This window comes from Etheostoma spectabile, chromosome 18 (genome assembly GCF_008692095.1).
Source record: "Etheostoma spectabile isolate EspeVRDwgs_2016 chromosome 18, UIUC_Espe_1.0, whole genome shotgun sequence".
NCBI classification, from domain to species: Eukaryota; Metazoa; Chordata; class Actinopteri; order Perciformes; family Percidae; genus Etheostoma; species Etheostoma spectabile.
The window spans coordinates 9390313-9416267 of record NC_045750.1 but is presented as its reverse complement, the minus strand read 5'-3'; the positions used below and the strand labels follow the sequence as shown (position 1 = coordinate 9416267).

The following is a 25955-nucleotide window of genomic DNA, read 5'->3' as shown; positions in this document are numbered from 1 at the left end:
AAAACGCAAGTAAAAACGTTTTTTGTATGGCAGGGCACCTTTAAATCATGTTTGTTTAATTTTGTTAACCTGTACCTCAATTATTAATGAGGTGCCAATGTGATATTAATAATCTGAAAGGTCCCATACTGTATTGTTAAAAGTGAGATTTCTGTCTTTTTGTAATTATAAAGCCAGTCAAGGTGCTGTTTATAAATACTGTGAAAGTATCTTAACTCTCAATCCACAGGGAACTGCAGACAGTCTGAATTTAGAAACTGTGCCTTTAAATGAGTCGTCAGGATTTCTGTACAGTTTAGCTGTCACAACTTTGAAATATTTAGGGAGGAAGTGCCGATAAAGCGTCACCACACTTAGTTACCAGCTGCAAAAGGACAATGCAAAGACTCCCAGAGCTTAGATGCAGAAAACCAGGAAACACTGACCAATAAGTACAGACTGGGCTTTTTGGGGGGTGAGTCTTTAAGAGAGGTAAGCAGCGTTTTTCAGAGGGTGAATACAGGTATATTCAGACAGAAAGTGTTTTAATTAAAGCATGTAAACATGTTCTAGTAGAAAACTAAAATAGAAGTATGAACCTTAAAAGTATCATTACACAGTATGGGGCCTTTAAGATATACATATTAAAAATGGGGCGCCCAGATTGCTCAGTTGGTGGTGCGGGCCTCCGTAAATAGAGGTTTACTTCTCAAAGCAGCGGGACGGGGTTCAACTCCAAGCTGCAGCTCTTTGCTGCATGTCATTCTCAATTTCTCTCCCCTTTCATGTAAAAATGTAAATGAAAATGACCAAAATAATCTTAAACAAATATACAGTATATATCAGAAAAGGATATGTAGTGTACACTGTATGATATGTGAGTGCTGTCACAAGATAATGAGATCAATGGAGAGCCCTTGACATTTTAAACACAGAAATGCCAGAGGAATATTGTAATGATCCTTCGGAGCTGTTATATCTGACTGCAGTGTATTTGAGAAGACTATTTGAACTATACCAGAATAGGTCTGTCTCTATCTTGTGCATGTGGAGTGAGTGGGCGTGACTGAAATAAATCTTTCAGAACAGCCTAAAGCTAACTGGCACTCATCATACATAATGTAATGGTTCATCAAGTTGCCCATCTGCTAAATTCGTACTTCATACTGCAGGTCCGATCCATTCTGTTTATCATCTGAGTGACTGTATGTTCTGGTTGAATAACCATGAAATCTGCTGTATCAACAGCTGCGATATCAGGTGGCACACAGCCTTCTCCTTCTCATCGAGAATGACTTTATCTCTAGTCTTTTAATTTTCCTTTCCTTAAAGGATGACTTTCTTGCAGTAGTGTTATTCTGCTGTATATTTAAATATACATTTAAGGAACTTGTAGTTTACTGGAATATTCTGTTTTATGCTACTTTATACCTCTACTCCACTACATTTCCATGTGATATATGTAGTACTACAACAGTAAATTGCTACTTAAATGTGAATTCATTTTACTTTTAATACTACCTGGAATACCTGGTAATACTTATTTTGGATGCATAACTTGTAATTTTGTATTTATATATATATATATATAGATATATATATATATATCTATATATATATATATAGATATATATATGTATATATCTATATATATGTATATATGTATGTATGTATGTGCAGTATATGTACATATGTTATTGAATGTCAACTATTACATAGGTAGAGGATATGAAAATATTTTCCACCACTGCTTGTGTCAATATATTATACATATTAATGCTTTGGTTAAATACAAGCAATAAATGGAGACACATTTCACTCTTCAAATGTTTTGGTAAAGTAAAATAAGTTGTGTAAATTCAAGGTATAAGATAAATCCATTGAACCCTTGTTCACTGCTTGCTGTTATGTAACTTAAAACTACGCAACTTTAAACATTTTGCATGTCCCCCCACCACACACTCCTCGTCCCACATATCTAAAAAAAGAAGTACAAAATGTTGTAAACATCGATCTTAGTTTTTCACTCAGTGGCAAACCATCAAAATCCCAAACTGCATATAGTCACAATAACACAGCCTTCAACGTCATATTTCATATTCAAGAGTTTGTTGCAGAACTATAAAATGTTTTCCAATAAATCCACATGAACAAAATTTCCAGGTTTTGTACTTTCCGTGCAGGTTAGTGGAGTCACCGAGTCTGTTGCAACTGTGTGTCCTTGATGAGTGACTGTGTAGCGACTGGGTCCTGTTTACTCAGAGAGAAATGATTAGATTGAGGATTTCTGCTCCCCCAAATGGCTCAGTAATTTGCAATTGACCACTGCTGTATCTGATCTAAGGAGCGATCTGACTGCTACTCATCCATCTAGAAAACAACAGTAAGTTTAATTTTGTTACTCATGGTATTAAACATCATGTCTATGAACATAAGTTTTATTTTCTTACTCATGGTATTGAACATTTTGTGCATTAACTGAAAAGATTTGTGATGTTTTGCAGTGGTGTCTTATGTATTTCCCCCTCATCTCAAACTATATGTCCTCTTCTAGTAATGAAGTCCTGGTGTGGCCTTGCTTTCTTCTGGTTGGCATATTTGTGCCATGGCATTCTTGCCTGCCCACCACTTTGCCAATGCTACCACAGAAAATCTGAGGTGGTCTGCAATGAGGTTCCCCTGACAGAGTACCCCTCCGAGGGTCTGCCGATCAACACCTCCCAACTGACCATCCAGTTCACGAACATCACCTTCATCTCCGAAGAGCACCTGAATGCCACGCCTTTGCTGAAAGGTCTACACATGTACAGCAACCACCTGCGGAGCCTTTCCTCTCATCTTCTCAGAGGCGTTCCTCACCTCAACACGTTGGATTTCACAGGGAACAAACTGTCTGACCTGCCTGCAGACGTTTTCATCAACGCCCAACTGCGCAACTTGGTGCTGAAGAATAATCTGATTGAAAACGCTGATGCTGAGTGGCTTCCTGACAACAGTAACATCACCTGGTTCGACTTATCTGGGAACAGTTTAACCAAGATCCCGGCAGCTTTGCTTCAGAAGCTGCCCCACCTAGAGAATCTCGACCTTGCCAACAACCGTCTGCTGGAGATCTCTGCAAATTCCCTGGACCCGCTGACCAAACTTGAGAGGCTAAACCTGCAAAACAACAACCTTGACACACTGAACGCATCTTTACTTCAGAGCAATCGAAACCTCACCCATCTGTTCCTCTCTCGGAATAAGCTCAACAAACTCCCCCAAAACCTTTTTCTGGAGCTCGCTCAGCTCAAACACCTGAGTCTGGATGAGAACCAGCTGAGCCACATCCCTGCAGGTCTGCTGGACCCTCTGAGGTCCCTGGACGAGGAGGGGCTGGACCTGGCCGCCAACCCCTGGCTGTGTGATGGGAAGGTGGAGTACCTCTGGAAGTGGCTTCATGGAAACAAGAAGAAAGTCTTTCTGCCAGAGACCATCATATGTGCCGGACCGCAGTCTCTGGTGGGGCGCTCAGTAATGTCACTGACAAAAAGTGAACTAAATCTTCAGTCTTAACATTTTCCATCCTCATACTGATTATTGTCTGATCAGCCTGTCTTACTCTTCAATCATTGAAACATTCTCTCAGTGTAATTTGAATGTACAATTAAATATGACACGAGTAAAGACAACATTTTCTTTTCTGTCTTAATTGATGAAATGCACAAAGTTAAGCTAGCCCAGTTCTGACCAAATGTATTAAATCCACCTACCAGCACTACATAAGACTTTGTAAAACCAAGGCTTGAACCTTTGTTTGAAATAAACAAACACCATAGAATGTGTTAATTGATGAGCTTTAACTGCTTTCCAGTCTTTTTGATATGCTAATGAGCTGCTGGCTATAGCTTCATATTGAACCAACAGACATGAGAGTGGTATCAATCTTCTCATCTAACTGAGCAAAAAAGCGAATAAGCTTATTTCCATAAATGTTATAACTCTTCTTTCAATATTCCAAACACCAAAAATATGTGATTCTGACAATGGATTGGATGATAAAATTCAATGGAACACCTAATTCATTCAGTTTTATAAAATTACGTTTTCCACACATCCACTGTTTACAAATTTCTTAAAATGACATAAATTGTTACATAAAAATGTTCTAACTGTATCGAAAAAAGAAAATATTGATTTGTGTTTGGTAACATCTTTACTTTGGGAAAGAACAGGGGGGAAAAAAAGCACTCACCAGTTGATGAGCTGTATTGTTTGCTTGCTTTTGTTTGCCTCTTGCAACATTTTGTCCTGACTCATTGCCGAGGATAAATACACTCAAACCAAGTCCAGGATCAAAAACAGTAAATAATTCAGCGGTGCCTTTCAGGTAAGAGTATGTATTTTTGATCAGATTTTCACAATTCAGTGATATTACTTGTAAATCCCTGATCATTTTTACTTGGATTATTACATTTCTTGATATCCTGTATAAATCTGTCTCTTGTAATGTGTATGTGTCCTTTGTGCAGTGCTTTAAAGATGAACTTGGCGATGCTCCTGACTTTCACTGCGCTGGCTGAATGCGCCCACTCTTGCACAGATCTGTGCTCCTGTTCCTTTCCACCTTCAGGTGCAGAGATGGTGTGCAGCCAAAGCTCCCTCACACATTTCTCCGTAGATGGTTTACCCTCCAACACCACTCGACTATCCATCCAATCCACCAAACTCGGCAGTATCAACGCCAGTCATTTGAGTGCTTTGCCTCTTTTAAAAAGCCTCCAGCTGTATCACAACAACCTGACAAGCCTTCCTTCAGATCTACTAAAGGAAGTTCCTCACTTGAACATGTTGGATGTGACAGGAAATCAGCTGGTTCATCTTCCTCCTAATGTCTTCAACCATGCCTCACTTCGTAGTCTTGTGCTGAAGAATAATCTGATTGAAAAAGCTGATGCTGAGTGGTTTCCTGGCAACAGTAGCGTGATCTGGTTGGACTTGTCTGGAAACTGTTTAACTGGTGTGTCCGCCGCTCTGCTTCAGAAGCTGCCCAATCTGGAGAATCTAGACTTGAGTGACAACAATCTGCAAGATCTACAACCCGACGCACTGAAGCACCTGCACCGCTTGGAGACACTGAATGTCGCTGGAAACAAATTAAGCTCCCTGGAACCTACATTGTTCACCCACAACCCAAAACTGTCCCAACTGTTTTTGCATGAGAATCAGCTCCAAGAGCTGCCGGCGACCCTCCTCCAGGGTCTCCAGCATCTTGATCTTCTGATGCTCAATCAGAATCAGTTGCAGCATTTCCCCTCTGAGCTGCTGGATGAGAGAAAATCCTCTTTCCGGATGATCCTAACAGGAAACCCCTGGGTGTGCGATGAGAGGATGGAGTATCTGTTGAGGTGGCTCGTTGTCCATCCTCAAAACGTGATATTTTTGGAGGATGTAACATGTGCAGGGCCTGAAGCTCTTAAACACCGACAATTGGTCTCTTTAACTGACTGTGAGCTTGGACTTCACAAGGTTCAAATTGTGTGATTAGGAGGCGGTAAATCAAATTGTATTTATTGCTTACATTTCACTAAAATCATATGAAAAATTATGCATTAATCACTGTGTCTGTCAAGGCTGAAATAAAACTTTATAATTCGGCATATTATCTGCACTACTTTCTTATGATGTCTCCTTGATCTTTCCGTTGTTTTTTATATTGTCCAGCCCACAGGGTGGTGTAAGACACACAACACATTCTCAAGGTAAACAGATGCATGATGGTCATTTAAGAACCAATTTACTTAGTAGATCCCAGACCTAAATCTGTCAAAGCAAACCATGATGTTAATGTATTCTGGTTGTATTGATTTTGATCTATGAGGCACGTATAAAGGTAAATGAGTATAAGAAACTTAATGATGAGCTTAGTCCAAAAAAGTCTGTGATAAAGACAAGAAAGGTTGCAGAATCGCAAGAAATCAAAGCGCTCTTCTTTGATCTATTTTGAGATTTTTTGCGGTAAATTCTTACCCGAATATATCTGTCTCACTTGGTGTTGGTTGCAGCACAGATTGCAGCATTGTTTCAGTCGTGCCATTTTGTTTTTAATGATGTTGAGCATGTGGGAGTGTGTGGGCAGTGCTATGGCTAAGTCTTCCAGCTGACCTCTGGGTGTGTTTAAATATCTCTCTCTGTCTTTCTTTAGGCATCTCTCTCTCACATACACATAGCTTGTGTTTATATCTTCTGTATGCCTGCACACCATAGACTGTATAACAGTCTATGCCACATACCCAATGAGTGCACCCCAAATGTAATTTACTACTGTTATAAAGTATAACACATTGCCTCCTCTGGAGGATGTTACTTATGAAAATTAAACCCTTTTTGCAAACGCTCCCCATTAAGAGCGGAAGAAAAACTTCAGAGGTTTGATGAACGTCTTTCATTCTACCTCTGAAATGTATCCTGGAGGTTGAAGGTTGAGGAAGTGCTGGTATGATATTTCCCTCTGGATGGAAACATCTGTTAGGGGGAAAGTGAACACTGGCACTCTGCTATTCCTTTATAACCACTGCTGCTCTTTGGGGCGAAACATTTAATCTCCATCTGCTCCTGTAAATCCCCTCGGCTCTGAAGTTTGTAAGAATGTACTGGTGGGCAGGTCGTTCGTTGGATAAATGAAGGTGAGGCGTCCCTCCCCTGATCAGTATGGAGGAGTGGAGCCTGTTCTCTGGCTTGCTGCCGTGCTGTTGGCTAATGATCACTCACTGACACTGAAATCTAAAAGGTCACAGGCACACACTTAAAAATGGCCTTTCTCACTTGGTGTTGGAATAATGGAGACGTGATTGTCTTTGAGAGCTGCTCGTTAGCACATAATAGTGCACTAGTTCCTGACATTTTTCAATAATTATCAAAAATGGGATTTTGTAGTAATGTTTTTTTTATTCTTTACTTTTGATTTTTTTAGTTTTTAAATTATTGTACTGTACACCAAACAATTTCTTATGCACTCATCAATCAACTGTAAAACAACATATTCATAATGATAAAAACCCCATTCAGTACGTTCACTCAAGTATATGTACAATTGTGTATTATGTGTACTGTTGTAATTTTTACTCCACTACTTATAAAACAGCTGCAGTCACTTTTTTGAGGACAAAAAAACCTCGGAGGAGCGCCTAAAACATAATGAATTGTTTTAGAATGATAACCAACAGTAAATAACAAGTTGCCTCCATTTCATTCGGCTTCAACATTAACATTGAATTTGCTTGTTAATGCACCTGAATAATAGAACACTCACAAATAGGGCAATTTTTTGGGCAATTTTGCCAATAACACTTCGTAAAATATAAAGCAATATGCTCATTTTCTTTCTAACAAAGTGTAAGATCATAAGATAAATTGTAGCATTACAACAGTTAATCAGACAGAAAGAAAATCCCGACACAAAGTGTCCCCCCAACAGTTGTTCTTCAACCTTGATATTTCACAGGTCACCTTCTTACATTAAGTGTGTTTGAGCTCAGGCTGAAATAAGAAAAGAGGTTGTCAGACTCATTGAAGCTTACCTGAAGGTGGGCGAGAGGAGTTACACTGTGGCTGCCACCAGAAGCTTGAGGCCATGCATGCAAGCACTTAACAGCAGTAAAACACTCCCAATGAGCACTTTATCAACTCTGCCATGCTTTTTACCAATGACTGACATTTAATGCCTCAAACCTGTGCTTGTTCAAGACCAGCATGCATTGCAGCTTACAGCCCTCATCTATCATGTTTAATCGGTTTTACCATAATTGAAGGTGGTTGAGTGTGGAAAAACAGCACGTTCTCATGCATTACCCGGCATCTTCCTGTATTATAATCATACGTACATTTTATCCATCCTTTTCTGCTCATAAATCATTGCTTTACAACACAAACACGGGGTAAGGATTGTGCTGTTGCCTTTGTGCATTAACTTATTATTGGCAAAGAGAGCTTAGGCCATTCCCCAACTGTATTATTGGTGGTTGTAAATGCCCTCCAGGGAAATGGGTTATTATGAGGCTCTTCTTAAATGTACGCTGTTTAACAACCTTCCACAAATCGAGCATACTTTATAGCGAGAATAAAGGTTTTGATGGCGGCTCCCTCAATATCCCCACACATACAGACCACAGCCTTATATGTCAACCTTTAAAGAAATATCACAGGTATTTGTCCATCAAAATCAGATGAAAATGCAGGCAGGTGTGGGAAAAAACTTTTTTTGGGACCAAAATTGTCACGATAACAACAAAACAACATTAAGGCAGGACACGTGAGAGATAAAGCATCAGTTTATGGATGTTTTCCCAACCAGATACAGCTTGGTTTTCATGCTTAAGACATGAGCAACTACTGGCAAGCAAGTCTCAAGTTTCTGTTTAAAGCGTTCGTTCAACCAAATTACACTCTCCCTCTAGCTTAATGTATCTCCAGCGGTGTTCAGCCATGCTAATATTATATTCACTTACTCAACCTAATATAGCTATAATAATATATAGCTCAACCTTTACCAGTTGCAACATTATTATATGATTATGATGCCAATACTTTTGTATTTTTACTTTTAAGTATTTTTTTAATGCATGACCCTTGTCACAGAGTATTTCTACACAAGTATGAGAAAGTCATAAAGTCAGGGAAGGCTCAGTGACCTTTATGATACAGCTATATCAATCCCTGGTCATACCAGACCTTATTAGGCTTTAGAAGCAAAACCCCTGAGTGTGTTGACTTGAACAGTATTTTATTGCTCATGAAATGAACTTTTTCATGTGTAAGAGGAACACTGTTATTTCTGGATCCTCCACAAACAGATAAACAGGACCCCCGACCTTCAGAAAACACAACAGCTCAGATCTTGCATTGACATGCTCATAGCCTCTTTAAAAAATCCACTGAGTTTTTAATCCTCCCAAGACACACTGTACACACATGCACTCTTTAATTACCATGTAAATATTCCACCGCTGCTATGCACTGTGTACGATCCCTGCAGCTTTGATCTGAGACTGCTGTGAAAGGAAAAAGTCTTTCTTGTAGAAACTCCGATTCCTTTTTCCTTTTGTGTCTTACTCTGTAATTTTTCTTTTCAGCAGATTGATCTCCATTTTGCCATCCGTCTGTAATCACCCACAGTGACCCACGCAGAGGATAAACAGGGCCGAGGGTTTAATTACCTCCAGACAAGGGCACAACATTTCATCACTGTTTGACTACTAATTCACCTTCATAACTCCTTTGTAATACATTAATTTTGGACTCACAGACATATTTTCATACTGAGCTCACATGAATTATTATCTGGCTCCATGTGTCCTGTGGGGCTTTATGCAGTGCCTATAACAGACCTTCACCTGTTGTTAGGGTGGTCTGCGTGGATCCATGCAGAGATGCCTGCAGTCATTGAAATTTGAGTGAGATCATGTGTCACTGATGAGGATAGAGAGCGGGTAAAGGCCAACTGTTTGTGAAGTTCAGGTATTCATTTAACAACTTATCGATTCTTGCATTTGACAAGATTATGCAAAGGTTTTTGTAAGGTTTTTGTTTTGGTATTGATTCAGGAATGTCTGTGCATCAATTATGGAGCTGAAGCCAGCAGACAATTAGCGTAGCTTAGCATAATGCAGGGGGAAACTGCCAGCCTGGCTGTTTCTAGTGTTCAAACATATGCCTACTAGCACCTCTAGAGCTCACTAAGTAACATGTACCTAATTCCAATCAGGAAATACAAGTGAATGAAGTAAAGATTATGAGATAAGATGTTTGTTATAACAGATGATATGGGACAACTGAAAAAGAAATCCCCCCAAGGAGGCCAGACACTGGTGGTGGCTGGTTCTGATGATTGTAATGATTCTGATGTAAAAAGCGTAACAGCCGTGAAAATACCATGTGCATTACAGCAGCATGAATGTACTAAAGGCAAAGAGATAATCGTATTTGAATCAAGTCACCAGCAGGATGATAGGCCAACAATGTAGGTGTGTTGCTGTGCTATTTTATAGATTTGATGACCTGGTAACATTATTGACAGCCCTAGATAAGACAGCAAGGAATGATAAGTGAGCATATGTGAGAGGATTGAATGCAGATGCATGAGAAATAAAACTACAGATCTAAACATGCAAAAATATAGTCTTCCTGTCTGAACGTATGCTATAGATTAATTTGTTTAATCCATACACAAACAGAAATGTAGAAATTAATATTTGTGGTTCTAAGGTGAGTTAAGTGCTGTGGGTATTTCTTGGTAAACTCTTTATGCTACGCTAGGCAAACTGCCTCTAGCTCCACACTCACAGGAATAATTTTACTTTTTGGAGAATAAACCTTTATTTTCGAATGGAGAGTTGGATGAGAAGATTAATACCACTGAAGCTCCAGCCAGCAGACAGTTAGCTTAGTTTAGCATGAAGACTGGAGACAAGGTGAAACGCTAGCCTGTGCTTATAGCTTATTTGCAAAATGCCCTATGATGTTTCGACCGGCAGCCTTTCATTAATTGTAATCATTGTACCAAGTCACTGTTCCACTCCATAAAAAGCCATTGTCTCTGGATGAGATAATCAGCAGGGGCAAGTGTATCGGCAAGCAGGTCAGATCAATCACTATGGCTGTAGTCTCTCAAGGCCAATTCCCTTAATGAGATGTCCATACATTTATCAGCAGAAGTGACAAAGGGCCAGTTCAACATGGCTGATGCTGTGAAATTTGCCCTTTCTAAGCCGTTTTTTAAGTGGGGACGATCAGTGAAGGGCATGAACTAAGTGACTGAGAGGAAAGAACTAACAACTTGCAGCAGACAGTACGCAGGCCCAGTTGTGGCTCTTTATTATGCAAGCAGTGGCGTCAAGAGAGCCGTTTGTTTGTTTTATGTGTTGTTTTTCATAACCTTATCAAATTAATTTGCTCAAAAAAGCCTTGCAACAGATGGATGGATTTTTAAATAAACTGATGCAGTGTAAACAAGCTTTGGCTTTGGACAAGTTCTTTGAAGCCATCAGTGGACACAGCTTTCATAGCCCAAGTTCATCTGGAGAGTGGCAGAAATGCAAAGGGTGTTATTAAGGGTGTCATTTCAATACCGCTGAGGCCTGATCAAAGCAGTCAGCACAGCAGTAATGTGTGAAAAACACACCACCGCTAAATGACATTCAAACAACACAACATGAATAAATACATCTGGATTTTTACTTTTAATTTACATATTAATGTTTGCCAAAAAGGATTCACTTTACACTGGGGGACTCGGCCTAATGGAATGTAAAGAAGGGATTTCACAAACATTATTTTCCTGCCCTCAGCGAAGTTGTCTAAAACTAAACCAGGGGGAAACAATGCTGTCTCACACTTGTGACCTTCCCAACTAGCTGAATCAATATTTCTTCTTATTGATATTTTGAATTTAACTTTCCCTTTCAAAGTATATTTCAAAAGGTTGAGTTGATTCGGAAGATCAATAAAACTCTTAGATCTTTGTAGTGCATTCACATGCTTCTCAAATGCTCCTAGTTGGCAAAGTCAATGTGTGCATGGACTTTAAGTCGTAATGTGGAAACATGGATGCTACAAAGAAGATGTGTTGTATTGCTCAAAGCATTTAAACAACACACTTATAGCCATTTCCAGTATTTACCTGACTTGTCATCAGGGTAAATGCTGATAAATACTTGTTCTCAATAATCTAGGTCACTCAACGTAGACAGTAACTAACTGTTACGACCATATTGCAAATAATACGTGAGCAAAAACTGATATGCAGTATGTGAATTAATAGAAGGTATGTCTGTGATTTCTCATACCGCAACTGTATTCTACGCTAAAGATTGGATTACCAACTAAAGAGTTAATGTCCTTTGATGCATGCTGTAAAACAGGGGTCTTTTTTAGGCCAAGGACCACTTAACTGAAAGAGAGATGGAGCAGGGACTCCCTACAACATAGATTGTATGAAATTAACCGGGCCTACAATAGCGTGTAGGGTGCCCTAGAGCCTTTGTACTTTTTTGCATAGAATAGTAAGCTATTAAACTAGCCTAATAGTTGTTGACATGCTTTTATAAATCTGACCCCTTACCTTACCTAAAAGCCAGTGAGCAGTGGTGATTTATATTTGATAATAATGTGTTGGATTCTTGGTAATACTTTTTTAAAGTTTTGATAAAACTTTAAAAAATTAACAATAATTTGGTGGCCCTTCTGCATAGACTCTGAGAACCCCCTAGGGGTCCGGGACTCCATGTTGAATATCGCTGCTGTAGGATAACAAAACTGGAAAACAACGTAGCCTAATACTTTTTATAAGTGTTATAATACATAACTAAGTTTCAAAGCGGTATGTTTAAAAGGAACAGAACAAAGATATTCTTAAGCAATAAGCGATGATGTAGGGAGCATCTGAATGGCTCGTTGCACTAAGGTCCGCTGGGCAGGCTAATCAATACCCAATTGTTCCATATTAGGCTCCTAAAACAAGAACCAACAAAACATTAGGAGAAAAAATAATTGTTTAAAGTCATGTATTGAGTTCATAAACATGTGTAGCTCTCCTTGGTTTGCTGTATAACATAAATATAACCAGACAGGTATTTTCCAGAAGAGAGCATCTGACGTGGGTTTACTTTCCACCAAGCCTTTAGCACAGATACTTTGCTTGTTCTCACAGCAGCGGAGGACTGGTAGAGGGCAGCCATCTCAGTAAGCAAATTTTGCAGGATCCACCACAAATGTTTTTAATGGGCCACATTCCCTCCTTGAGACTTAACATTGAACTGCAATGGCCCAGAGCCACCTAGTCTCTAATTCACATAAAAGGCACCATTAACCCTCCTCAGATAACAACTGAAAAGAATGAGGCTATAACTTACCAGCTAAATCTCAAGAAACTGAGCTCACACTGAGACCAAAGGCAGTGTTAAACTTTCTTTTTCTTTTAGCTATGTATTATTATATCTACTAAGGCCATGCTTCAGTATGACAATTTTGCACATATTTCTTTATTTTCAACCAAAGAAAAAGGTAATAAACAGTAAAAGCTGATGATCAGTGAGAACTGTTTTACAGCCAAATCACTTTTCTCATTTTGCATTTGCAGATCTATTTTCCTTTCCATTTATGAAGTCCAGAGTAATGTAACAGCAACCAGCAGAAGGCTGCACTTCATCCTGCTTGGTCAGTTTTTTGGTTGCAGAGGCACAACTGTATTGATTTCTTTGTTTACACTAACACTTCATGTTGACATCTTGGAAGGTTTTGTCTTGGTAGGCATTGCATTTTGAAACAGTACACTGTCTGGGCACAAGCTATTTGATTTTTCAAATAAAATTGCTTTATATTCTGCAGGTTTTATAAGTTGAACAAATAAAATCACAAGTGCAGACATTATGCTTTTGCAAGAGAACACTTATTATGATATGGAAATCATTTTTGAAGGCGGGTTGCGTGGGTTCCATCATCATTTTTTGCTATTTTGCTGAAGGTCATGTGGAAATATTGTCATGCAATTTTATGTTGCTTCCGGCTTCAATCAAAGGGCTCCGGGGTGCACCTTAGCAGCGTTTTAAACATTCCTATTGAAGGAAAAAAAGAAACTAATTTTCTCCTGAAACATCATTTTCCTCTTCATCTGACATCAGAGGAATTACCCTCAGCTGCAGCTGAAAATATCTTTCAAACAGACACAGTGCTCGGAGGGGTGGGCTGTCAAGCCCTAACATTACGCACACACGTTCTTATTCAACTTAATGTGTTTGACCATCTTCTGCAGAATACAGATCCATTAAAATATCCCAATTTGTACAGTTTGAGGGGAGACATTATCTGCTTTTAGTTTAGTCTTGAGACCAATGTCGTAGCCATGATGTGTTTTAAAGCCTTTTTTGGTTTAACTGTCAGTCTACAACTTTGCTTGACAGGAATATCAAATTTTGTGACTGAAACTCCCCGAAGCTGTGGAAATTTGAATTTTCCTACTGCGGCCACTTTTTAACAGTAACATCTGTTTAGGGTCATGCATGTACAACAGCTTGAGTTTGTATTGAACTTCCATTTGTCTGTACCATTGGTTACGCACAAGGATTTTCCTATTTTTAGACGTGAGTAGAAGAAGATCCCTGTCCTAAAGGTCGATGGAGAGGGGAGCAGGGAGAGGCAAGCAGGGTCCCTGTGTGTTTGTGCTCTCATCTGAATGGTTGCGTGTAACTTAATACCAATATGACAGTACATCACCAGAAAACAATCTGCGCTGGGAGTCAGCTGGATGGGACACGTGAGTTTAAGGAATTACTTTGACTCCCTAAAACGCTTCTGATGGCACTCATATTTCTAAGTAGATCTACAGTGACACTGCTGGTTAATTTACTGTACGGTGTTGTACAAAGTGTCTGAAGGTTCAGGCAGATTGTTATGCCATGTTTATTTATAGCATCCTTCAAGCACGATCCATGATTTAACACTTAATGAAATATTTAAGTGTGAAATTGAAACAAACATAGCGTGCTATGCATTGCCTTTTTAATTATTATTCTCCACCCTCACTGCATCTTGGCTTGGTTGTGGAATAAAAGATAATGTAAATATCATAAGAAAATAATTTAATCACTAGCTGGACAATTTAAAGAACTCTTCTCAAACGCACACGTACGCAGATTGTGACCCTTTTAGTCCATTTAGATGATATAGAAAAATCTGTGTTGCACATAGACATGCATCAGGCATCTTTTTATTTTGTCCACCATATTTTCTGAATTGTTAAAAAAATAGACCCATCTTTATTGAAAGCCCTGTCTCAGGATATAATGACTAAAAGCATGAAAAAGGTTTTACTCTTTTTGAGAAAAGGCATAATGAGCACCCCTCTTCCTGAATGACACAAATGACCAACATGTGGGTGTAAAAATTGGTGACAGCAGATCACAGCAGGTAACTCCAGAGTACATCCCACACAGCCCAGGGTATATGGGTAAAGAATACGGCAGTGTGTGCTTGAAAATCTAAATTTGAACCTGAAGGTGCACGTGTATTTGCATGTGCATGTCTGCGGGAGGAACATTGTTCCGTTACACAATGCCCATCTTTGACATTCCAGCTCCACCTGTCACCATGTACAAAGGGCCTTTCTCCCAGGCTTTGACATGTTTGAATGTGCTGCTGGCCAGGAGAGATAGCAGAGTCATGTACTCTGTAGGGCATGTGTTAGTGGACAGCCTGCAGAGTCCTGCCTGACCTCCCTCATGATCATTCTTTCAGGCTGTATAAGTAAGACTGGAGCTCAGTGGAAAACATCACTGAAGAGGTAGCTCATACCGAATCAGTGCCCTGTTACTAATCAAACATACTGACATTGTGTCGCAATGACTGATGCAGGCACTTTGTCAATACGGCAGCAGTGAGATGTATCACTCTCCTTCATTCCATTAAAATGTGACTGGTGATGTAATCACAGTGCTTCAAGTTTTACCTTTTTGACTTTTACTTTCAGGTCCCCAATCAGGCCTGACAATGACATTTGTTAACATACCTAAACCAACACACGATCTGCATTTTATGTCCAACATAAAAATATTGTGAACCAGGTTGAACTTTGAGTGTTTTGCTCGACGCAGTGAAACGCTGTTGTGGCGAGGCGCAGACCATTGGAAAAATGAGTTTCAGAGCGCAGTGGTCTGAAAGGCCCTTAACTGTCTTTCCAAAAAGACTTTCAAAACTAAAAGTATATATTAACTGTTTCAGCCATTTATCCATTGTTACACATTATTACCGTTACTTTTAGCTCACTATTGCAACCATTTCTATATATTTAGCTACCAGTGATAAATAGACAGTTGAAATAATTAGCTAAAAGTAATGAAAAAACTGTTATATAGCTAGCCTAATGGATAAATAGTTAAATGATTATCTTCAAGTAACAAATAATTAGGTAAAAGGAATGGATAGACAATTGAAATGTGAAGTAACAAAAACAGAAACCTAACCACTTCTAGACTACCTGTTGTTATTAATGTCTCTTCTTCTTCTTCTTCCTATGCCCTGTTTTTGGTGGGGAAACCACATGCACAATGTGGCAGGTATTTACATTTAAGACATTCTCCTCATTTCAAAAAGTGTAACAAAGTAAGACTGGGCCAAGGAACACAGTCTTGACATAAATCATCCCTGCAGGTGGCAGCAGAATTAAACCACTGACATCTAAGAAATACCTTTTGAATTAAATATGTCAAACTTAGGTAGTTTCCTAAGGATTGTTCTATTTGTGCAGCAAGTTTTATGTCACTTTGACTAATGGTGTAGGAGTTGAGACCTTTCAAACTGTGAAACTTTAACGTTTAAATATAGTGCCCATTGAGCCAATTTATGTGCATTTTGACAAACAGTATAAAAATGTATCATCCTTTCAAGTTTCATAAAAAAGAGCAATACTGCATTTAGACACATTTCATAGGCAGACACTCCCTATTGATAACTTACACCTTCTATTTATGTTGATAACCTGCTGGCCTGGATGCCATTTTGATGAATAATGGAAAAAAAAGTCCTCCACATATTCATATGATTTATTTATATTCTCATCAGAAATCCTTCTTATCCACTCAGATTTTCAGGTTAGCTTGCACTCTAAAAAAAAGAGCCCAATTTCAAAGTTTAATAATTCAGCCGTTGGGATTATTTTTGTTTAACCTCCAGCCTGTTGCTCCTTCCCCTCGCCCATAATTCGGTGATCAACTTATTCCATACGACCTCCAGGGAAGAGCAGAGTGGTGACATCTGCTGCTAGATTCAAACCCATTATACAGTAGGAGCAAGTCCTGCAGCCAAGGAAACTTCTGAGGTCCTGGTGTTGATTACATGATCCTATCTGGACCTGCGGCCTATTGACACAGTCACTGCTTTTACCATTCCTGCACAGTAGTTTTACTGTATATCTGATTAATTACCTCACAATCATAGTGTCAGTTACAGAAATTACTGAAGCTCACCAGCAGAAACAGACATTAAACTGCTTCTCTGGTGTACTGTGTGTCTTTATATTGACCTCGTTGAAATGTATGGCATGATAACTTTCTATCACTATTAAATACCAACAGGTTTACCTCCGTTTTGTTGTCATGCCTGTACATCTTTCATAAACCAACCATGGAATGATTTCTCTTTTTTGGCTGGAGGAGCTGCCAATCTGTATTATAAAAAAAAAAAAAATTAATTGTGATAAATAGGCCTTCATCTGTACAGAGGAATAAGCTACAGAGCAGTCTACAGTATGAGTGTGAGGATTGGGGATAGCGGGGTTATATAAGAAGCCTACATGGGGGAATCGGTGTACTGGCTGTTCAAAGAGAAGCCCTCAGCCCTATAGGGAGTCACTGCGCAAAGGCACAGCTCATCAAGTCAATATCTCACACATATGTCACTTTAAAAGGCGCGATTCCTCAAATGCATTAACGGTCCTTGGAGAGCGTTACTGCGGTCCTAATATTTCTACGAGGCTATTTACAATTATGCCTCCAGTCATCGTGGTATCGTTAACCCTAAATCGTTCGGGTTATGTTTAAATGAGTCAAAAATTAGTAATTAATTGGATGTGTTGTTTATCATTTTGTTGCAGTCTTCTCAGGTGAAGCAGAGTTTTTGGGGGGGTTTATGAGATGAAATATTCAGTGGTCTCGGCTGTGCTTTCAAAGCTTGTGTCCATGCTGGGGGTCTGGATCCCTGCCCCTCCCCTGGGATCCTTCAGCAAGGGTATGTATGTGTCACTGTGACAGGAGTGCATGGCGGTGTCCCAGACCTTTGCACCGCAAACATGATTATGGGCGCCGGGTGAAGCCTCCTGCTCGCCATCGCCGGAGCGCAGCGCCATCAGTTCAATCTCATGCTTGGCAGCGGTCTCCAGCACCTGTTGCTTGTTGTAGAACAAGACAAAATTGTTGATGATGGGGTGTATAGGCAGCGCTATGGCGATCACCCCGCACAAAAAGCTGATGGCAGCGTTACACCGACCTAACGTGGTTTTGGGGTATACGTCTCCATAGCCCACTGTGGTCATGGTGATCACAGCCCACCAGAACGACTGTGGGATGCTGGTGAACAAGGTTTCCGGGTGGTTCTGCTCCATGGTGTAGCCCAATGCGGAGAAAAGGAAGACCCCCACGCCCATATACATGAGGAGCAGCCCGAGCTCTTTGAAGCTGCTCTTCAGGGCAGATGTGAGGGTCTGGAGTCCAGAGGAATGTCGTGCCAGCTTGAAAATGCGTGCAATGCGCATTATGCGTAAAGCCTGCACCGCCTGCTGCACATTAGCCAGCTCCATCACTCCTGTGCCGAAAGAGGTCAGAATCAGCACCACGAAAAAGGGCATGATCGCCATGAAGTCGATAATGTTCATGAAAGCCAGGACAAATTTTGTTTTATTTGGGGAGGAGATTAGACGCAGGGTGTATTCAATAGTGAACCAGCCGATGCACACCGTCTCGATGATCTCCAGAGTTGGGTTCTCTGTGAGGTTACCCTCCGAGTCCTCCACCTGCAGGTCGGGGAGGGTCCCCACACACATCACCACGGAGGAGACCAGGATGAAGATGAAAGAAACTATAGCGATTATGTGCGCAGGCAGTGAGGACTCCGGCTTCTCCATCAGCCTCCAGAGGCACATCTGGAAGCGTTGCCATCCTGCAGCAGACGGATCTCCATCTCGGTCCACCAGGATAGTTTTCACTTTCTCTGCGATCTCTGCAAGTTCATCTTCTACCTCCTGCAGGTGGCATTTACAACACTCGTCCAGAAAATCAGAGTCGATCTTCCAGAACTCCATCTCCTTCATAAAACAAATTGGACAGATGCCTCGTTTCATGTGAATCTCTCCATAACAATACAGTTCAATTATACACTTAAATGCCTCAGGATCTCTGTCAAAATAAAATTCTCCCGTGTCAGGATCGTAGTCGTCACATAGTAAAGATATTTCTTCAGAAGACTTAAGTGAACAGTCCACCAGTTCTGCTAGCCGGGTGTCCGGGTAGCGATTCAACACGTCCCCAAACAACACCTGTTTCACCCCGCCGATGTTAACAACAACCTCGATCTCTTCGCTGGCTTCAGAGCCGTTGCAGTCTGCATACCGCGTCCTTTGGATGCCCCACATTATGTTGACAACAAGTCCGCCACAAAAAAGCCCAAGTGATCGAGATTTTCACACAACTCTACTGTCAGACTAAACACAAGTCACCAGAAGCCCTGGCGCTGTGCGTAAAACCTCCAAAATCGTCTAATCTCTGTATTAAAGTTGGGGGAAAATATGTTTGTTCAGAGGTGACCGCGGCGTGATGTCTTCTCAGCTCAAGCCGTGTTTGGCAGTAACCAGTACGACTATGTGCTCTGAGAAAGTTAGCGTTGAAGTGCGCGTATTGTCAAGCGAGCCACAATCTAACCACAAGACTTCCGGTAACAACTTTCAAACAAAATCCTCACTGACCAAGTTTTTTTCCTGCTGCGCCATCTAACAGGCTTCAATGCTTTGAAGGTAATTGATCAAAATGAATGTGTAGCTCCAGATGATTCAGCAGTTAATAATCAGTCAATGTGTAACAGGCAAACCTAACAGATGTGCTCTTACAACGCTGCCCAATCCCAACCTTTCTTATAACTTTTATTCTCAGTCATTATCTCTGGATCACTTAGCACCTGTGTCACCAACCTGGTGATTAATTTACCTTACATAAAAAAAACTTAAGAACAAGCTTATGAACATAATATCATGAGTTGTTGAATGTGTGTAATTATTCAAAAGATTAAAATAAAACAACAATATGTAGCCTACAAAAAAACAAAAAAAGGATTTAAATATAATAAACAAATAGATTAAACGATATCAAAGGGGACATATATGGGTTGGGGCTAGTTATATTGGCAAAATAATAGACAGTATTATTATTATTATTACAATTATTATTATATGTCCAAAGATCAAGATATATCACTTGAAATAACTTAAGGAGGAAAAAAATAAGTTTAAACAAATGGAGGAAATCTAATGAAATATATTGTAAATCACATGTCACAATATAATGTAGCACAGTCTATGCTTTTATTTTTAAGGCTATGGTCGTGTCTTCCGGTCGCGCGCTCTCTCTCTGTGGTTGTGTTGACGCAGCGCAGTGCAGCCAGGCGCAGCACATCATAAATCTCCGCTGCATGTAATGAATTGTGAAGTAGCAAACAGGGAAATCAAGGACACACACTTCGTTGGGTGTCCGCGGCAACTCGAACAACAACAATTAGTTAGAGGTAATCGAATAACAGCCAGTAGACCTACACTGGAATCCTAAATCACCCTCTCTCTCTTTTTCCTTTCACAACAATAGCCTTTACAATCTTTGTTTAATGCAGAAAGACGCATTATCCATCATCCATTTTGAATGTATTATAGGCTGTCATCAAATTACCCAGACGAAATGGATTTAGACAAGGCTTAAAATCACTGAATCTGGGAGAGAAAATAGGCTTTATGAATATTAAACTATTGTAAACCTAGGCTACGTTATATGGCCCTTCAGTGTTGTCAAGTGATCGTGATGGTTGGTTACAAGTAGGCTACTGCCATCAGTGAGAGCATGAAGGGATTTTTTTTCATTTGGGAGGGGGTCCCTCGGCTACTTTCAAATATTAATCTGCAGAATATAATTTCTAACAACTTGTAATCTGAGGTCAATTGATTAGTTCTGCAGCATCGTAAATTGAATTATTGATTGACAGCGTCTCAACAGTACTTTTTCTTGTTGTTTGTCTCCACCTAGTGACACAACCTTCACAATACAGGAGCCTAAATGCTTTTATTTTTCTGCTTGATAACGATGATGCAAACAATTGAGGATAGGAATCCATTAATACGTGGTTAAAAAAAAAACAAGGTAGCCTGGAGTACAATAAAATCCAGTGTTGGTGTTATAGACTACTGCAAATGCTTAAAGACAAAGACAAGTAAAGTAAAACCTGCAATGCAGTGGAGTGAAGTCAAGCTTTGTTTTTGTCTTGTCTTACCATTTTATACTAGAAGAACATACAGTTACTGTAGATCATCATTATTGGATTTATAAATAAGTATTTCCATATTACAAGGACTTTGTGACTTGAGATAATATTGACTTTATCAAACTTGTTACATTTAGATTTTCTTCTCATTAAGTGCTCTTCCAAGGACATATTGAACATTTTGCTGTACTGTACGTTTAAAAGTTATTAGTGGTGGCTTGTAATTAAGTCATTTTCAAGTACAAGTAGCCTACAGGTTTAAGGTAACAGTACTTAACATGAGTGTTTCCATTGTATACTACTTTATACTTCTACTTCACTAGATTTTAGAGGAACAAAAGTATATATTTTACTTCAATGCAGTTGTTAAACTACTAAACTAAATGAGATTATAAAATGTGATTCATTGTAAAACATTTAACTAACCCAAAGTATAAAAGTGTTAATTAGCTCCTCTGGCTTCAACAATAAAATAATGGTTACACATCATTGCATCAGCAATCCAGTCAACTCTGACAAGGGCCATTCTCATTCTCCTGTATGACTACTTTTACTTTTGATACTTTACATAGCATACATTTTACTGAAAATACTTCTCGTCCTGCTCTTCGGTCTTCATTTGTGTTTCTTCCGTTTAGCTTTTAGTCTCCATAATCTTAGGTTTGATTTTGTTCTATTTAGTTATTCTACATTGTTCTGTTTTTTTTTTGTATTTTGATTCTTACCAATCTCACTTGTTCTTATGATGTATGTTACGTTCCTTTTCTACTGTGGAATTGCTGCTTTTAAAGGGTCGTAATACCTTTGCCACAACTGCGAAAGAACAATATAACACAAGCTTTGAGTAGCCTACTTTATGTTTTATTTAATTAGAACGACATGTCTCACTCTGTTTGGTACTAAGTGTAATACATTCGAACTTTAGTGTCTGTTGTATAATGAGAGACACATCCTTGTTACATTTGTTGCATATCCTCTTGATGCCGCCGTTACATGGTGAACTCCTTGCTCCACCACTTGTCTTCAGTGTACCGGTTCTCTAAACTACACGGCGCACGCTGATTGGCTGAGGTGCAGCGTCGCCACCAGCGGACCAATCAGCGTGGGCCACGGTGTGATCTTTTTCGATCTACTTTCTCTGGGAGACGCAGCGGCAGTAGTCGGCGTGTTGCTAACAGAGGAGCCCGTTCAGAGAGCAGCTAAAACCATGAGACCGCTTTTACTTGGTAAGTGACAACAGGAACAGTTTTTCTAATTTCATAAAAATGTCACTTCGGTTTGTGTGTTAATGGTTAGTGTATTTGACAGCGTGTAGCTACTATGGTTAGCTTGAATAACGTTAGCTAAGTAAGGTGCACAGGACAGAGCCAGGCCTCAGTTATCGTTAATAAACGTCAATTTCTCTTGCTGTTACATAATTATGCATATAAACTGTGCTAAAAAAAAGCTTACGATGTCCTTTCGGTGCTTACTTTGGCTGCTCTGACTATTTCATTGAACACATTTGAGCATACACTGGTGAGAGTAACGCTAAACCTTTTGTATCTTATTCATCTCCTTCAGGAGTGCTGGGCTGCTCTTTGGTCCTGTCCGTCCAAGCTTTTTACTCAGCTAGTGATGATGTTGTTGAGCTCACCCCCTCCAACTTCAACAAGGAGGTGATCCAGAGTGATAGCCTGTGGCTGGTTGAGTTTTACGCTCCCTGGTGAGTCCATACAACTTTAGAGGCCATTATTCATTGGCAGCAAGTGCACTCATGATCTGACAGGAATATGGAGACCTGTATGCAAAGTAGTTCCTCCCAGATGTGCAAATGCATAAAGAAAAAATTCAAAGTGAAGGAAAGGTATAAGAACTCTATTAAATATGTTTTAGTATAGTTACAGGTAGACATCATCATCCATACACACTCATGCCAACAAATAACTGCCAAATTAAACAGTAAAATACTTCAGTTTCTTCTTTAAAGTTGCCAGATTTTGATTGAATTTGGAGAAAACGGCTGTCATGTGAGTGACTTGAAAAAACTGCCAAGTCAATTAACTTGAGGCATGTATGAACTATTTTCAGAGGCTAAACCATTAAATTTATATACCAAGAGTAAAGTTCATTTTATAATCAACAAGTAGCCAAGAAATGGACATGGAAAGTCTAAGCCCAAAGGCTATGTACAGTAACTTAAAGGTGTCACATTTTCACAGGATGTGTTAATGTTGAGTAATTTGGTACTGTGATTAATTTAAGTGACTAAACCATATATTATTTTGAATGTTTGAACTATAGGAATAGTTCTTGATTATGAAATTAAAATGGTTTTGGACTTGAATTCTGATTGTTTACTTTCTATTTAATGTGCAATGCACGAATTTCAAACATTTGTCACTAAACATCAACATTATTTTGATCAAGTATTCCCCTCCCTGTCCCTGCCCTCTCTTCATCGCAGGTGTGGCCACTGTCAACATCTCACTCCTGACTGGAAGAAGGCGGCCACTGCCCTCAAGGTAAACAAAAAGGCTCTCCTCATCGTGCCAGTAGTAGTCCTAACAGGGCAATGATGACAAAATCAAATATCTGAATATTCTAGTGAGTACTGCTATTGGAAATATGACGGTTGGATTATGATTATTTATAAGAAACAAATACTTATTAATAATTTATTTAATCATTTATAATGTATACTGCTTATTGATCCCTAGTGGGGAAATTACAATTTGCACTCTGTTTTTGTTAGAATTACTCCACATAGGCCTGAAATACACACACATGCTCAGTGGAGAGATGTCAGAGTGAGTGCTAGCTGGACCAGCACCCTGAGCGGTTAGGGGAGTAAGGTTCCTTGCTCAAGAGCACCTGGCAGTGCCCAGGAGGTGAACTGGCCTCTCTCCAGCTACCAATCCACACTCCATACTTTGGTCCGTCAGGGGTCCCTGACAGGCAGTGCAGTTGCTTTTCTTTACAGTTGATTGGTTCAGAATCTACTCGAAATTATGTTTTCTATAAACTTTTTTTTTGATTGAAAGGATTTTAATCGCCATTTGTCTGATTTTAAAGGCTTATTCTGTACAGAACGTGTACAGAATACATACATGTATGCCTGATATTGACATTAAGAAATCAGACTAAATCCATTCAGATGTTTAACATCAGCAACAGATCACAAGTAGAGAATTTTAACAGCTACTCTGTCTTAATAAAAACAAGTGGAGACTGTGTACCTGCTCACATGTGTATGATAACATTTTGTCGAATCGAACCTAACAGGATATTAGTATTTCTTTGACTTCGTGTTTAACATGAAGGCTGCTGGAAACTGTCCAACTTTACTGCAGCTTTTTTGTCATCGCCCCCTGCTGCTGCCGCCTGCTCTCGTCCACTTTACAGGCGAGGCGCAGTTCATCCCAAACAAGCCTATTGTCTTAGGAGGTACACTAGAAGCATTCATTGTTCATTTCACTCCGTTAAAATAAGCCAAAGGACCATAAAATATTAGTGAGTCTCGTTTTTATCTGGAACAATTTAAATATTCATTGTTTATTTTATGGAGGGTGGTTTTCTGACATCGTTATCACCTCTAATATTATTTATCTAGACAACATTGTGTTTGTGGATAAATCCTGGATACAAAAGTAACTGTTGCACTTGTTCATTGACATGCTGTCGCCCAGATTTGTGAAATGGCACACAAATGTTCCGTGAAGAAAAGGAAAAATGTTTCTGTAATGAAAAGTTGAGACTGCACACTCCAACCTTCTTTTTTCCCCTCTGAAATCCTTCAGGGTATTGTCAAGGTTGGTGCCGTAGATGCAGACCAGCACAAGTCACTGGGTGGCCAGTATGGCGTCAGAGGTTTCCCCACCATCAAGATCTTTGGAGCTAATAAGAACAAGCCAGAGGATTACCAAGGTACAGACCAAACCACTGCAGAAAAAAACATATAGTTTCTCTTGTTGAATACGCAGTTTTGTGAATTTGAAATCTTGGTCTACAGTGACCTTATTGAACCCAGCAGAGAAAGCTGTCTATCACTTCAGAGAAAAGGGGATGTAGGTGTCAGAGGCCACACACTTAATCTGATTCTTCACTGGGCGCGTCTGTGCTGCGTTCCGGTTTTGTTCCGTCCTCGCTACATACCAAACATACACGGAGCGTCGTGTTTATTGATCATCCACTCTAAGCACTCTTGCAATTAACCTCCATGCCTTTTTTTTTTTTTTAAATCTATGATGTCGTACTTTGTTTTAACTTCCAAGATTAATCTCTCGTTGTCCGTGGTGTTGTAAAGGAGATATATATGATACAGGAGAGGTGTTTTTTGGGAAATTGACTGGATAGTCTCGCTGTTTCACTTCCTGCCTGGTTGTCCTTGCGTGAAAATTAGTGTTGGCTACCAAAACCTGTTGCTAATACAGCACTGATGCATAAACGACCAGTATCGATGTTAGGGCCGAATTGCCGCGCAGATTTCAGTGCCTCATTTCGGTGCCAATTAAATTCTTTGTGCGCTGCTCTCTGATGCTCTGAAACAGACGTTAGCTAGTTAACCGAAGCATTGCTGCACGTGACGCTAGTTAACACTTCACTTGGCAGCAGGTAACGTTTGCCTACCGTTAGCTAGCAGCTGGATTAAACACGGTTTAAATGCTGACAGCTAAAGGGTGTAAAGTGTGTATGTATTTCACTATAGATGACAACAGCGAGACGTTGAGCTGTTTGCAGCTGCCTTTGTCTGAAAAATAACACCAATGGTGCGTTCACTTGAATCTAGTAAGCCTTGTGGTGCATTCAAAGTTATTGTAAAATATCTTATTCCCCTAAATCTTTTTAAAGATGCTCTAAGCGATGTCACGCGTGTCTTAGATTACATTTGTTGTCACATACAGCAGACATCTCCTCACTCTCTGCTAGCTGCTTGTCCCCAGAACACACTGTAAAAA

At 39.7% G+C, this 25955-nt stretch overlaps 4 protein-coding genes across 6 annotated transcripts in view; 3 read left to right on the top strand and 1 right to left on the bottom strand.

Annotated features, from left to right (window-relative positions):
- The first annotated feature begins 2157 nt into the window (after positions 1 to 2157).
- LOC116706573 (leucine-rich alpha-2-glycoprotein-like) lies at positions 2158 to 3654 on the top strand. The gene is made up of 2 exons (XM_032543496.1): positions 2158 to 2362; positions 2534 to 3654. The coding sequence occupies exon 2, from the start codon at positions 2536 to 2538 to the stop codon at positions 3532 to 3534; it is 999 nt and encodes a 332-aa protein (XP_032399387.1). The 5' UTR covers positions 2158 to 2362; positions 2534 to 2535; the 3' UTR covers positions 3535 to 3654.
- A 575-nt stretch (positions 3655 to 4229) lies between these two features.
- On the top strand, positions 4230 to 5614 carry LOC116706688 (leucine-rich alpha-2-glycoprotein; the record flags this gene model as incomplete). The annotated part of the gene is made up of 2 exons (XM_032543633.1): positions 4230 to 4348; positions 4491 to 5614. Coding segments are annotated over 2 exons (1131 nt in total), but the record flags the coding sequence as incomplete, so codon positions are not given.
- Positions 5615 to 16536: 10922 nt separating this feature from the next.
- Positions 16537 to 19396, bottom strand: LOC116706626 (potassium voltage-gated channel subfamily F member 1). Its single transcript, XM_032543564.1, has one exon. The coding sequence runs from the start codon at positions 19130 to 19132 to the stop codon at positions 17633 to 17635; it is 1500 nt and encodes a 499-aa protein (XP_032399455.1). The 5' UTR covers positions 19133 to 19396; the 3' UTR covers positions 16537 to 17632.
- A 2659-nt stretch (positions 19397 to 22055) lies between these two features.
- Positions 22056 to 25955, top strand: part of pdia6 (protein disulfide isomerase family A, member 6) — a gene marked incomplete at its 3' end in the record, with an annotated part of 8416 nt that continues 4516 nt past the window's right edge. For all 3 annotated transcript variants that reach the window (XM_032543135.1, XM_032543134.1, XM_032543136.1), the window contains 4 exon segments: positions 22056 to 22244; positions 22582 to 22723; positions 23465 to 23522; positions 24798 to 24924. In XM_032543135.1, coding sequence (XP_032399026.1) covers positions 22226 to 22244; positions 22582 to 22723; positions 23465 to 23522; positions 24798 to 24924 — 346 coding nt within the window. In that variant the 5' untranslated portion in view covers positions 22056 to 22225.

Excerpts from the sequence above, each read along its gene's own strand:
- LOC116706626 (XM_032543564.1), bottom strand. The coding sequence starts at position 19,132 with ATGTGGGGCATCCAAAGGACGCGGTATGCAGACTGCAACGGCTCTGAA.
- LOC116706573 (XM_032543496.1), top strand. The coding sequence starts at position 2,536 with ATGAAGTCCTGGTGTGGCCTTGCTTTCTTCTGGTTGGCATATTTGTGC.